General features: G+C 40.1%; 1 protein-coding gene across 1 annotated transcript in view; it reads right to left on the bottom strand.

Annotated features, from left to right (window-relative positions):
* Positions 1–14,957, bottom strand: part of LOC140231151 (uncharacterized) — a 32,604-nt gene that overhangs the window by 4,574 nt on the left and 13,073 nt on the right. Inside the window, 8 exon segments of the mRNA XM_072311301.1 lie at positions 593–1,237; positions 5,918–6,061; positions 9,392–9,506; positions 11,003–11,117; positions 11,120–11,291; positions 12,100–12,131; positions 12,661–12,739; positions 13,364–13,603. Coding sequence (XP_072167402.1) covers positions 593–1,237; positions 5,918–6,061; positions 9,392–9,506; positions 11,003–11,117; positions 11,120–11,291; positions 12,100–12,131; positions 12,661–12,739; positions 13,364–13,603 — 1,542 coding nt within the window.

Raw genomic sequence — 14,957 nt, 5'->3', positions numbered from 1 at the left:
ACATTATTGACAATTACAGAGGCCAGAAGACAATTTTATACATAGAAAAGACACAAACAAACTGTGATGGGTCACTACTATGAATGTGACTGAAATGAGCTGTTTGCCTGTGTGATAGTATCAACACAAGGAACACATCAAAATACTCTAACTACATACACAGGAAGAAACATGTTACGACATATAGTATGTACATGTAATCAACACTGTGTGATATATAAGATCAGTGACAATTACACAGGCACAGAAGACAACATTTTGTGAATGTCCCAAAAGAGCTGAACATATCACATGAAATTCTATGTATGATGATGAGAACGCTGGACAGTGTGGTTAAGAACTGGTGGAAGACAGGAGCCCATCATCTTTGGGAGAAAGATATGATGGGAACATACATGTGTATAACTCCACTGCAAGTCTTCCAGAGGGGGTAGAGAAATAATACATCAACGTTAGAAATGTCAGAAGGTGGAACACGCGATATCACACATGCCCCGCGTGTTGTAAGTGTTTGAGCAGAGTAAGAGTGTTAGTAGGTGTGCAGCGGAAGAAACCTGCACACAGAAAAAGACTCAACCATATGCCAGGATACCACTCTGGTCAACAGCGTTCAGCTGAATACGCCAGTCACCTTGGTAGTTGTAGTGCTCCTTCAAGTCTCTTCCAATTGAGTCGCGGATCTCGGCGTCATCGGCAACATCCTCTTCCATGAGTCCATTGTCGACATCCTCCATGTTATTCTCAACCTCCTCCATCCCATCCATACTGTAGTCATCATCCTCTTCGTCATCATCGTCATCGTCGTTCCCGTCGGCCCCCTCCTCCAGTTCCCCATTGGCTGCCCCATAGTTGTCTTGTCCAGCAGCATCCTGAACATCTTCTCCTTCCTCTCCCGCACCATTGTCCCAGTTCTGGTCGGCATTGTACTCCTCGTCCTTGACCCCACCATCCTCCTGCTCATCGTCGCCTGCCTCATACTGGCCTGCAGCCACTTCTTCCCCGACATTGTCCACCTGGTCATAGTCCCCTCCATTCGCAGGATTCTGGTCTTCCGCATCATCCCCATCCCTAACCTCCATGCCTTGGTCCATCTCCTCTTCCTCCTCCTCCTCCGCCCCCTGGTAGTCAACGTCATCGTCCTCGTACTGCTTTGCTTCATCATCCTGCTCCCCCTCAGCCATCTGGACCTCCATCTCATCCTCCCTGCCAACCCCATACTCATCTTGCCCACCTCCATCTATCGGACAGTTAAATTGCGTCATGGGGTGTGTGCCACAAACATCGACACAAAACAGGAGGGTGGTGATGCGCCAAGCACGGTTGTTAAGCAACAAGCAAAGGATCAAAAGGAAGGAAAACACATTAGAGCTCATGAAAAATAAAAGCAAGCAAATCATTGAAGAAAACAATCAAGCAAATGGAGCATTTCCATCAAAAGGCAGACAATCATATAAAACAAAAGAAAAATAGTAGCAACAGGCACATATGATGGCTGAGAAGTGCAAAGCATTTTGCATTCTTAAACACAGTTGACAACTCAAAACTCAAGGAAACAATATTGTATAAACTGTTGGGGCTATATTGCTGTTATTTAACTTTCCAATCACCTTACAGTGTCACATATGGGAGAATTGCCCCTCATCATCACCCCTTTTACTTTACCCCTTATATCCTTCCAAAGCTTGATTCAGGACTATTTAACTCACTCTGCCAGACATTGTCCTGCATTTATAATGTAGCTGCAGTAGCATCTCTAAAACATCCATGCACTGAAAATGAATTTAAGTAGCATGTCATTCTTATACCTCTCAAATTGCACATGGAATGAAAATGTGTACATGTAGGACGTCACACAAGATACTGCACAACATTCAAAGCTTGGTTTACGAGTGCAAGGAAATCAGCAAGTTCATTTCTGTTGCACATACACTTCAGCAAAGGAGGAAGAAGAGACGTCAATATCAATACTAACGAGATAAGTAGAGACTTTAAATCACCGTTTTCAAATGACAGTCCCCAAATTTACTGTTGCTGTCTTCGAACCATGCCCATAAGGCTCAAGTTTTTGTGGGTCTTCACTGAATGATGACCAGTATAAACACAAACTGCTCTTGGGGTGACAAAACCTTCAATCTAAAAAATGTCAAATTTTCAGGAAAAAAAACAGCCAAAGCACTACCTACAACAGATGGGATTGCCTTTCCTTTGACAGGCCGTGATGGCTTCATTTTTGGGGTAAGACAGCTGGGATTTGAACAAGACATCACCAAACTGATTATTTGAAAATTAATCCCCCCCAAAAATTTTCACCACAATTTGCGATACAAAGTTTTGTCACCCCAGCGACGAAACATTTTATCACGACACTACAATTTGAGATACAAAGTTTCGTCGCCCTAGCGATGAAACATTTTATCACGACACAGATCTCTGCTCCATAGAAGTGAGCTCTAGCTGGCAAGAGCTCTATTTGGTAAGAATAAACAACATGGATAAACACTCTGTTTAATATACACATTTTCATAAATGACACGTATAAGTGGATTCTGTCCAATCTTTGTGTATCATCAAAGATTTTGAATTTTCACTGAAATTGAATAAAAATAAAGAAAGCTGACATATGTTCCATCATCAAAGTACAAGACAATACAATTTAGGCTTTTACATACACAGACGAGGGAGATTTCTGCAGAGGAGAAATAAAACAAATTCTGGCATTTGGTAGAAACTGGTACCTGGCAAATGAACTACTGGATGGGGCAAGCAAAATACACTGTGGTAACGAAACGTCACTTAAAACTATTCTACAGTGAGAAAAAAAAAAAAAGCAAATGAAGATGTGGTGCATTCTTCAGTATTCTTGTGTAATGCAGTTGAGTAGGAGAAGATACTGCATACCTATCATGTGTGTATATATGCACAGACTGTATGGTATGATGGGGTGTGCGATTATGTGTCTTTGCTTCAAGTAAACAGAGTCAACTCTAAGCTACAGGGGAGTGATGATACTGTATAATAATGATGATGAAAATTGGTGCAAAAATTATATGAATACAAATTCTGTAGATACAAATGAAGAAATAAAGATGTGATTCATATCCCATTCATATACTAGAGCAGGGCTCAACACAAACGGTGGCCCGGTGGCACAGGGCCACCAAAAATGCATGTCGGACCACCAAAATTTCAGAAATGAAGAATTTGGTGGCCTGATCGGGCCACCAAAAAAGGTCGGATGTTTGCCTTTGGGCCACCAAAAATAAAAGTTAGTGTGGAGCCCTGACTAGAGGTTGAAAAAATAGTAACACATTTCTTGCCATATACATGTATTCAGGAAATACTAGAACTCGTGCAAGACAAAAAAAAAAAAAAAAAAAAGAGGGATGCATAGAGTGTATATCAATGCAGTTAGACCATGGATTGACCAAGCACACTCCTACATTGCTCATACATCATCTCATAATGTTTATACTGATAATCATCTTTCAGGGATTGGATTTCCAGGTACAACATGCAGAGATGTGTGATGCTTAGTGGGTCGAGAGCAGGAAGAAAAGTCAAACAAAACTATGTACCCCTCTGACAATCACACTTCTATCAAATTGCCATCAAATTCTGTCTACACCAAATTGACAGAAAACCCCATACATGGGGAACATGAAAACATGTATAAATATGGATTGTGACCAAAAAAAAAAAAAAAGGGGGGGGGGGAAACATACATGTATATACATGAAGACATACCTACACTTGTACACGGCTATTCTTTGACTCCTCAAGGAATTTTCATGCACAAGGTGGGGTGTAGTTACATATGGACAAATGGATGATAGTTTATATATATATATATATATATATATATATATCACTGAATACAAACAGTAGTAACAGAGCATTAGGGAAATGACTTTACAACACAGAACACTACTGCAATGCCACTCACATGGGAAACTGATTTAAAGAATAAGACAAAGAAACAAGAGACATGTTGGTCTAGCACTCATCGGAGCAGTGCATTTTGCTTTCATGGCACTCCGCCCGAGGGCAAAGTATTTCGAAAATCCTCAGATTCAGGAATTACTGCAGGCCCCTTGGACAACACCCTCCTAATGTGAGGTATGTGGGTCCTATCGGAGCCCCCCGGACACAACCACTAGTTGTACCAAACTGTAAACTCTTGCCTCCATTGATGATTACTGCCTTATTTGATAAAGATCTAGCCCTAGGATTTCCCGAAAATTTGTACAAATTTGCTAATTTGGGGTAATATTTGGGCCCCATACTAGGGGGCCCTCCTGCGGGAACCATCACCATTTGTACAAACTATGATCCCTCCTTCATTAACCCTAAAAAGACTGGGGGGGGGGCCTAAAAGGCCCCCCCCTCGACATTTCACGCGATTACTCGGCAACGCGCAATGCTCTCGCCGCGATGCTCTATGACATTTTTCTTTCGAGTTTCCCGCACATTTTGACACCAAATTTGTGACGCCCGGGGGTACGGTTCTGAAGTTACATAACTTTTTGTACATGTACGTGAGGCCGAAAATGGCTCAAAAATGTGATTTTGCGTACAAAGTCAATGCAAATTGAGTTTTTTCACATGGTTCATGCAAATATGCTTATTTTTACTCTCAATGGCTAAAATTAATTTGTTTTAGGAGTATTATGCTTCAAAAAGGGTCTGCCACAAATTTTGTAAAAAAAAACAAGAAAAACAAAAGGTCGAAAAAACAAGGAAATACATAAGAAATTCATAAAACAATAAAATAAATAAGAAATTAATTTTGATACCGAATTTTTTTTCAAGTGCATTTGCTAAGAATGCCACAAAGAATAATTACACCAAAAATGAGCACTTTTCGAGCTTTATTTACTGATTTAGATCAAAGAGTCTGATTTCTTGCATAAATTAGCATAATTAATCAAAATAAAATAAAAGAAGACGGTTTTGTAAAATTTAAATATACGATCTTGTAGATTACATCGCACACTACCATTGTGCAAATTTCCGCGGCGATCGCGCGATCCACGGCCGAGATCTTAAGGGGGGGCCCTTTAGGCCCCCCCCAGTCTTTCGAGCTACCAAAATAGCCCAGTCTTTTTAGGGTTAATGACTCTTGCCTTGTTTGGTCAAATCTAGTCATCAGATTTCAAGAAAAAAATAAATATGGAAATAAGTTCAAGCACAGTGAACGGTGAGTGATTGCAAAAGCTAATGTGTGCCATTCTGCTCAGGTACAAGTATGAACATCAACTCTGAATAAAAACAAAAAAGACAAATGGAAGTCCAACAAATATCCAGATAAATGCATTATAAGCAATATGGGAAATGTGACAAATGTGATAAAACAAATTAGGGGAAAGAAGGGGTGGGGAATGGAAAAAAGAGAGATAACCAAGACACTGGATACAGCTATGGGGAAAATGCAGGCAAGAAGGGATACAAAATGCTTGTAACAGTGTTTCAAAGATGACTTGATCAAGGCATGCATACAAGATGAAATTATGTTAGTACTGATACACTCCTACAGATGTTCTAAGGCCTACTGAGCTTGCCCCAACTAACTTTACATAATCTGGAGAAAAAACAAAACAAAAACCCACCACCACAACAAATCCTGTAAATGGTGGTGTGAATCATGTGTGTCGTCTACAGATGAAGTTAGTTTTAACAGGTTGTCAAGTCAAGTTAATGTACATGAGGGAGTGAAACACAGGAAATCTAGAGACACCATTCCGAAGGCATGAACACAGAACACAGGAGGCAGTGACAATGATGCAGTTTAATATATATGCGGTTAGTTTTCCGGGTCTAGAAGGGCGGGGCAGTTGCAGCAGCACGTTGATCTCTGGGGAGGCGGGTAAAAAACATAACAAATCAAAGCAAAAACAAAAAGGAACTGAAGGGGTTGTACCTTCATCTTCCTGATCTATCTCCGCTGCATCAATTCTCGCATCTTGCTCTTCTTCCTGGAGTTCAATCTCCTCCCTAACACCATTCTTGTCGTCCACCTTGTCAACCTGAGACAAACTACTCTCGTCCTCCTCCTCCTCGTCACCTGGGGTTAGGAGCATGAGAGCAAGAGAGTGGTGTCGTTGCCTCTGGGCTACTACACGCAGCTCGCCGATTGCGATATCAGGTAGAATGACAAAGACACAACAACAGCAACAGCAACAGCAACGGCAGCAGCAATAGAAATTACCACAGCAACATTCACAATCACCACTACAACACCAGTAGACAATCACAGTAATAACAACAACAACAACAACAGGAAGCTCATGGATATTAGTGGATGAAATTCAACACAGTGGATACCCTTATTCTGGTCATGTGAGTGTGTCATCCAATGCTTTCATCACTATTGAATGAAATGGCACTGCCATGTCCTGGGATCTATATGCAGAGGTCTGCTTCGAGGCGATCTGCACATGCAACTGTCGTTAAACGTGTAATGATGGCTGACGCAAATGACTTTGAGTTGTTTCAATCTTAACAGGTGATAAACATACCACCAACACTCGAGTGTTTGGCAGCAAGATCTGTACTGTAGTTAGATATGTGCTTCTCACTACACATGGGGCAAGTCTGAGGACTTTAATTGTATCACTATGTTTCAGCACATGTCTTTATCTCTCAAATCTTTAATAACTTGAATGTGAAGAATTTAGAAAAAAACTTGTGTATATTTTTATATCCTTCATTCATTCTATTCCAGATAGAATAGAAATGGGATGCCCAGTAAGACAGTTGCTGTTATCAAAATATTGTATGCTGTTATCAAAATCTCCAGGGGTGAACAGTTTCTAGATGAATGCACTGTCAGAAATCTACTACATAATATCCCAACACTATAATCCATCACTAGCTGCACTGCAGTGTCTATCATATCAAGGAGGTTTAAGAGATGGAGTTCCAACTGGCTGTAATTATTCAAACTGTTGTCACTTTTCTATTGATGTACAAAAGAATTCCACAGGTGCATCTGTGCCTTTGGTGGCGGGGTTTGATGCCGCCGTCTTGCTGAGCAATCTGAAGATTCATTTTGAACGGGAACTTAATGTTGGCTATATTTTGCTTGTTTATCTATTAAATGAAACGAAATCTCACTTAATGATAAAGCTCATTAAACAAAGGTCAATCCCTTCAAGAAATATGTGCAAAAGTGTAAATCAGAGCTGTATCATGTGAAAGTGTTTAAAACTGTACCCTCCCGGAAAGCCGGTTTTATCACTTTTCCACTTAATTCCTCCAAATAAAACTGATATGGAATAATCTTCGAGTATAATTCTATATTAATAGATATATCAGATTAGTGGCCGGGCACGGCCAGTCGAGTAATTTTCATTTTCATTTCATCATTTTTTGCGCAATTTCTATTCGCGCATCCCCGTGTCTTTACCATTATATACCACCTATCTTTTATAAGTAGGGATGGCGAAAAGTAATTACCATCACAAAGACATATTTTCGTTAGAAAGTGGCTGATGATTATGCAATGAGACATGAGTCAATTGTCTTCCTATCTGCGCGGCAGATCCAGTTTGCCACATGCTTCAAATACTTTCGAGTGGCGGCATCGAACGTGACTTCAAAGGAAATACGACAGTTGTGACTCCATTCTCTTGAACCTCCTTGATCATATGAATACTCTTACAACGTACAGGCAGCCATGAAAAAAAAAAAGGAGGGGAAAAATGTGTGGAACTGAAAGCTCACAAAGAAACAGCAAAATACCATGCTATACAGAATACATGGGGGGGGGGGGAGGGAGAGAGAGAGCATTGTTGATATGTATTGGAGCATTTGGAATGGGATTTCCTCTGAATCAAAGAAAATTGACCTGGCAAGTGATCTGTACAACTTTGTAGTCAAGGTCACAAAAGATATAAATACACTACACAATGCATTATTGCCAACCTGCAATTACAGAACATAACAGAAAAAAATGACAACAACACCAAAATGCCACAACTACACAAAAAGAGGTCAGCAGTTTTTGTGTGTAGATCACTTCAAAAGAAAAAGCTGTGTGTTTGTGTCTGTGAGGTCAGGTGTACTATCAATGTGAAGGTAGATAGTGTACATTGTACCTAGTGTCTCACTGGGTGGTACCAGCGGTACACATACCACTATGGTGGCATGGGGTAATTTTTGCACCCCTTGTGGACGTGAGCCGGCAAAGTCTGAACTATGCCAATCAGTGTCAATGCATATATCTCTGTTAGTTTTGCAGTTCTCACTGGGCCAAGATGTCATGCAGGGGATCCCCTACAGTGATGGCTTCACTGATACTAGACTACAGCAGTGCATCTGGAGAACGTTTCTGGAAGCTTGTTAGGAAGCCCGAGGTATAGCAGGCTTCTACGGCTCGAAACGGGAGAAACCGGCTTGTGCTCCAATTACAAGATACACTCATATCTCTTGGTGGACAGCCTCAATGTCAGATTCTGTTACGGTGAAGAGAGGCAGCCACAATCACACACAATAAAGGCAGGGATTGCCGCTAATTTGCTCAACATTGAATGCAGCACTGAAGTTGCTTTACAGAATGTCGAAGGAGAAAAATGTCTAGCAGGGAAAATTGGTCTTTCAAAACTCAGTGCAGTGAAAGTGGCAACTGTCCCTTCTCCTCCCCCCCCCCCCCCAAAAAAAAGAGGAAGACACCAACATTTTAAGTGCCTATGTGTTTTTCATATGTTAAGAATGACAATATATTAATGCTCACATGGTAAAGACTTTATTGTTTGTCTGAATTTTTTTTTTTATGCCCTCATCTATTTGGTGTTGTTGTTTTTATAATTCAAAGTACTGATTTGCCAGTGGAGGAAACATTACTTTGAATCTCCTCTACCTCACATGCCTTAAGACATATAAAATCATGTTGCGTAGTAAATGACTGAACACCTACCACCTGTTTCCTCCAACGACATTGAGCTTATGAAATAATCGTATCAATTGCAATGACAGGCTTGTAAGGAGAAGGAAAGGTGTAAAAAGTACTGTGCATATGACTTTATTTTTTATTTTTAATTTATTTATTTTTTTTGCTTTTTACTTTGCATGAAGGAAGAAGTACCCGGTACTTTAAAAAAGTAGCATTGTTACATCCCCAAACCATTGCATGCATGGAAACAACAACAAAATAAACTCATGACACCAAGCATGCAGTGCCTACTACATTGTAACATGTATCAACCTTTGAAACTTCTTTTTCACCAAGAAGATGCACGGGTGCAAATTTAAAGAGAGAGATTCTGTTTAGAAAATACTGGTGCACGAGTAAAGTGCATGCAAATCATACCAAGAGAAGCTAACCAAAGGGGGGGGGGGGGGTGGGGTGAGGGGAACCCTGTTCAAGTTTTGGGCGTGACCTCTCAAGACTCACCTTGGTCTGGGGCCTGCACCTGGCCTTGGTCCACCTCCTCCCCGCCGTTCTGCCTGTCCTCGCCATTGTCCACCTCGCTCAGGTCACTTCCTGGTTCCTGGTCCTGATCGGGTTCCTGCGGTATGGACGAGGGAAGAAACATCCTGTGAGTCGATCTACTCATTTAAAGTCAGATTGAACCTTAAATATCAAAAGGGTGCAATTATTTGAAGGGGGGGGGGGGGGTTGGAGACATCTTGGTATCAGAAGCATTATCTATTCCTCTTGTCCTACAAACTATCACAAGGTCACTTGGTCTGGTGCTGAAGTAGGAACTTGTGATATTGATGACCGAGGCAATCTTTTAAACTGGTCTGGTTCATCTGCATTGAATTGTGTCCCAAAGTAGCGGGTAGGTCTGCAAAGATTCTTGATACACTTGAGACACACAACTCTACAATAGACTCCTATCAAGACTACACAAAAATCCCACTTTTACTATTTGTGTGTAGATCCAAGACATGACATAATAGTGAAAACCAAACAAAGACAGCATGGGGATGAGAGTCTCAGATACAGGCTATGGCAATCTCACATTATTTGAATCTTCTCCCACATTACTTGCACATGACACTTTGCTACGTACAACTGAAATTTATGGGTGGTATCAATGACCCACACTCATTTCAGGGACCATGTTAACCCTATTCTAACTGGGGGAGGGGGGTCAAATTGACCCCCTCCCCTCGATGTTTCGCGCCACGATTCCGCAACGTGCAAAGATTTTGCCGCGTCGTTTCATGACTTTTTTCATTGAAGTCTCCCGCATATTTTGAGACCAAATTTGGGACGTCTGGGTACACCGTTCTGAAGTTATGCAATGTTTTGCATATGCATGTCAACCCGAAAACTGCTCGAATTCATGATTTCGTGTGCAAATCCAATGCAAACTGTTTTTTTGTTTAATTGATATTAATTAGATTATTTCAACTTTTAACCATTGAAATAAATCAATTCTAATGTAGATAAGCTTGAAAAAGTGCCTCAAACAAATTTTGAAAAAAAAATAGTAAACAAAAGATCAAAAAACAATAAAATACATAAGAAATTAACAAAACAATAAAAAACAAAAGAAAATGATTTTGATTGCGCTATTTTTGTGCAAGAAAATTGTTTGATGTGTCTTGAGGAACTCTGACACAAAAATTTTATAATCCTTCAGTCTTTTTGATGGAGTTATAGGTGAAAATATGATTTCATGCATTAATTTGCATAATCAATTTATTAAAAAATATAAAATCAACATTTTTCTATTGTATGACCATGTAATCTTGTAGTTGACATCCAGCTCTATGTTCAGGCAAAAGTTTGCGGCGATCGCGCGATCGGCGGCCGAGATCTGAAGGGGGGGTCAAATTGACCCCCCCTCAGTAAAAACTTGGTCTCAAATAGCCCAGATAGAATAGGGTTGGTCCTCCTCGATACTGCTTTTTTTTTTTGGCAATGCTGCTACAAAATTTTGCCTTGATAAAGGACACGAGTACAGTGGTTAGGGCACGGGGCCCAACATCAGCCAGCCAGGAGCAAGGCTGTCAAACCCTCTACATCAACACAATGACACTGCTCACGTACCCCTGCTTGCCCCTCATCCGGCTCCTGTTGGCCCACGCCATTGCCCTCCTCTCCCTCTCCTGCTCCGGCATCTCCGCCCGCTTCCCCTCCCTCCTCGCCAGCCTCCGCTTCCCTGTCCTGCTGCCCCTGGTCTGCTGCTGGCTCCTGGGGACCACCCTGGCCCTCTTCCCCTCTCTCCCGTCTCCCTGCTCCTGCTCGCGCTCAGGGAACATCTGGGGGTTCTCTGGCTCCCGGCGGTTGTCCGCATTTGCCTCCATCTGGATGGGGCCTGGATCCTGCTGCTGCTTGACTGTTGAAGGTTTGGGCCAAATTCAGAACGCAAATATAGTCATCACAATGTTTTTAATGTCAAAAGAGATTGACACATATTTCATTTCATAGACAAAATACACTGGAAGCATTTATGTATTTCTAATGTTTTTCTTTGTGTAAATTTGCTTCTGTGTTGAATCCCTTTTTCTTGGTGATATGAACACCATTCGGTACTTTACTTCACAGTCATGTGACAAAAATTATGATCTACAGATGCAACATCTTTCATTTCATAGACACGATACACTGGAAGCATTAATGTATTTTTTATGTTTTTCTTTGTGTAAATTTGCTTCTGTGTTGAATCCCTTTTTCTTGGTGATATGTAACACCATTTGGTACTTTACTTCACAGCCATGTGACAAAAACAACGATTTACAGATGCAATTGAATGACCGACCAAAACTCGAATGGGACCTCCTCAACCTTTGTTCTTACTCACTCAAATACCAGCTAATCTCATGAGGTTATCTCACAGCTAGCCCATCAAGTCCCCTTAACCCATCCTCCCCCCCCAAAAAAAAAAAATAAAAAAAAATAAAAAAAAATGAGTCAATATAGTCTGCACATGGCATAACGCTCCCTCTCGCAGGAACATTTTCCATTCAGTGAAAGATGAGTGGTGAGAAACATACAAGGCCAGCAGGCTCTCATCAAGTTCTATAAAAAAAAAGGACGCATTGCACACTGTGACCAATCACCCTGACATCAGCTTTCTGATGTCAAGGGAGCTGAGTGACAGAGAGAAGCATTGCCCACATTTACACTCCTGCTGCAATACACACCTGGCTGTTCAATCTGGTTTCCTTCCGGAGCACTGCAGAGTTCAACAGAAGGTGAAATGGAAAAACGGAAGATGTTACGTGTACCAAGGGTAAAGAACAGAATTTACAGGATGGAAAGTTGGACACAGAGATGAATTTGACCCACAGAAATCGCAGCCTGCAATATCTCACTTGATTTCAATGTTTATTTTGCTTCCTATGCACGTGACAGATTTATGACTGGGATGATGACACAGGCTCTTTCATAAATACAGTCAAACCTGTCTATAGCGGCCACCCAAGGGAAACAACACAAGTGGCCGCTAAAGACAGGTTGGTGGCCATTTTGAATTTCAATACTTGCATTTTATAATAGCAGAAAATACCTCATCTTATTCTTTAAAATGACAACAACAACAACCAACAAATAAGTTTGCATGTCCAGCTATTATGGGGATTTTGGTTGTACAATTCACTCCATTTTATTTTTATTTCTTTGCTGCTTCTGTTCTTTTGATTTAAAAGAAAAACCCAAACAAACAAAAAACAACATTTGGACCTGAGGAACTGCTCTGTTCGTACCGGTGGCTGCTATACACAGTTAGATATTCACCATGGGACACAAAATGAGTGGCTGCTGGCTGCGTTAGGCAGGTGGCCGCTATATAAAGGGTCCATAATACACCAATTTGTGCGGGGGAATTTTTCAGTGGCCGCTATAAGCAAGTGGCCGCCATAGAGAGGTGGCCGCTAAGGCAGGTTTGACTGTATACGTAAACAGACAGGAGTCCTCTGAATCCGATACCACAACTTTGCCCTACACTTGACACAGATGTGCTAATGAGCAAATGGTACGTTCAGAATGCTTGAGACTTGTCACATAGCTTATTATGAATGACTGAGTAATTTACAGAGGAAAAAAAAATGAATTAAATTACTATAAAAAGCATTGACCATTCACATTTAAAGATAAGAGAATGTGTAGATTTCACTCGTCTATATTTGAACTACCATCAAAACAAAAAACTGACAATACACAAAAACAAACAAAAAAGATTCCTGCTTGCTGCATGTATGTGTGCATATACATACAGATAGATAGACAGATATATATATATATATATATATATATATATATATATATATATATATATATATATAGATAGATAGAAAGATAGACAAATATAGATACTGTACATACAAATATCTATGTCACTTTAAAACTGAGGAAAAGACACAAAAATCCAGAAGTTAATGAACAATGTAGTTGCACTGCCTGACTCACATTGCACCCTCCTGGGGCTGGATATTATTATCACGTTGGTCGTTATTTTCGTTGTACATGAGGTGGCCGTCATTTGCCTGTGGCTGCTGGAACCCTGTTGCTGCAACTGCTGCTGCTGTTGCTGCTGCAGTTGCTCCCGCTCCATCAACTGTTGCTGGTACCGCTGCTCCTCCTGTTTCTGCTGGTAATATTCCTGTTGCCTCTGCAACTGTTGCTGGGGTCTAGTTGAGCATTCGGGTCCTGATGCAGGACAAAGGTGGACGAAAAAACGTTTAAAATGTGAGTGACGGAGCAAACGGGCAGGCACTAAGTCTGCAACCTTTTTTCAGAGTCTTTAGAGCAGATACTAGGTGTTAAAAAAGTTAACAATCTTTCATCTGTAAAGTCATCATGATATCCAAGTTGTATATATTCAGATTCTGTCATTGTTGTTGTAGGTACCATAACTCTACTTTTAACCTTGGCATAAATCTACTTCGACACAATGCTGAAGAAAATTTGAGCCATGATTCTTGGCGAGTCGTAACTACTAACTGCAGCCTCTTTTTTTTTTTGGCTTGTAAAAAAAAAGGGGGGGGGGGGGAAGCAGACAAAAATCACAATATCCATGAATTTCCAAAGATTCTGTGCTTTTTGCAGCCCGCCCTATTAGTTATCAGTGAAAGATTTTGAAACTGATTAAATTCATTAGATATAAATTTAGAAAAAAAATGATTAAAAAATTGCTAATTTGAGAAAGAGACAAGCACTTTAACCTTCCAGAATATGTTGTCCATTACAGAATCAGTTCTAAATGTAGCAAATAAAAGGCTTTTTAGAATGATTCTGCAAACAAAATTATATATTTGTATGAACAATAAAGGGGTCAAAGGAAAACTATTTTTTTTTTTATTTTTTCTTCAGAAAAAATACCAATGACGAGTAAAAAAAAAAAAAAAAAAAAAAAAGATCATTAAAGAAATACATCATCAAAAATAGAAATATGGTTTCTGAGACTCTATGGGTTAATGATGTCAGTATGGAGATAAAGCATGTCAGTTATAGGTTAACAGTAAGCATCAGCTTGATGAAGTAAACATATTAAACACAGATGGCTTGTTAGAGATGATCCTGAGTCTGTTTTGGACGACTGAAAATTTACAGTGGGTGAATAAATAGGTTTCGTGGACAAGTGTGTCACCAAATACAAGTCTTTTTCAAGATTGTTAAGTTTGTTAGTGCTTATGAACATTGACATTTTTTATGATTTCCATTTTTATATACACGCATAGACGCTCTTATGGTATGTGTTTATAAGAACTGACTTTAGTAATAGTGATACATGTAGCAATTACACTAGCAGAAGTAGTAGTATTAGTAATGATGATAATAATAACCCATTATCGTTATTTTTATCATTATTATCATTACCAATGTTATTCTTATCATTATTACACACAACAGTTCTCTTATTTGATGTAACCCTATTGTACGATTCTGTAATCATACAATGATACTTGGTGGTATGGCTCGCTGCATTATCAAGTATGAAAATATGAATGTCAGCGATTGTTCCTACAGTCCCTGTTTCACTACTGTCATCAACCCTTGAAAA

Source organism: Diadema setosum, chromosome 7 (genome assembly GCF_964275005.1).
Source record: "Diadema setosum chromosome 7, eeDiaSeto1, whole genome shotgun sequence".
In the NCBI taxonomy this organism is placed as follows: domain Eukaryota; kingdom Metazoa; phylum Echinodermata; class Echinoidea; order Diadematoida; family Diadematidae; genus Diadema; species Diadema setosum.
The sequence above is the reverse complement of the archived record's forward strand: the minus strand, read 5'-3'. Positions and strand labels throughout refer to the sequence as shown.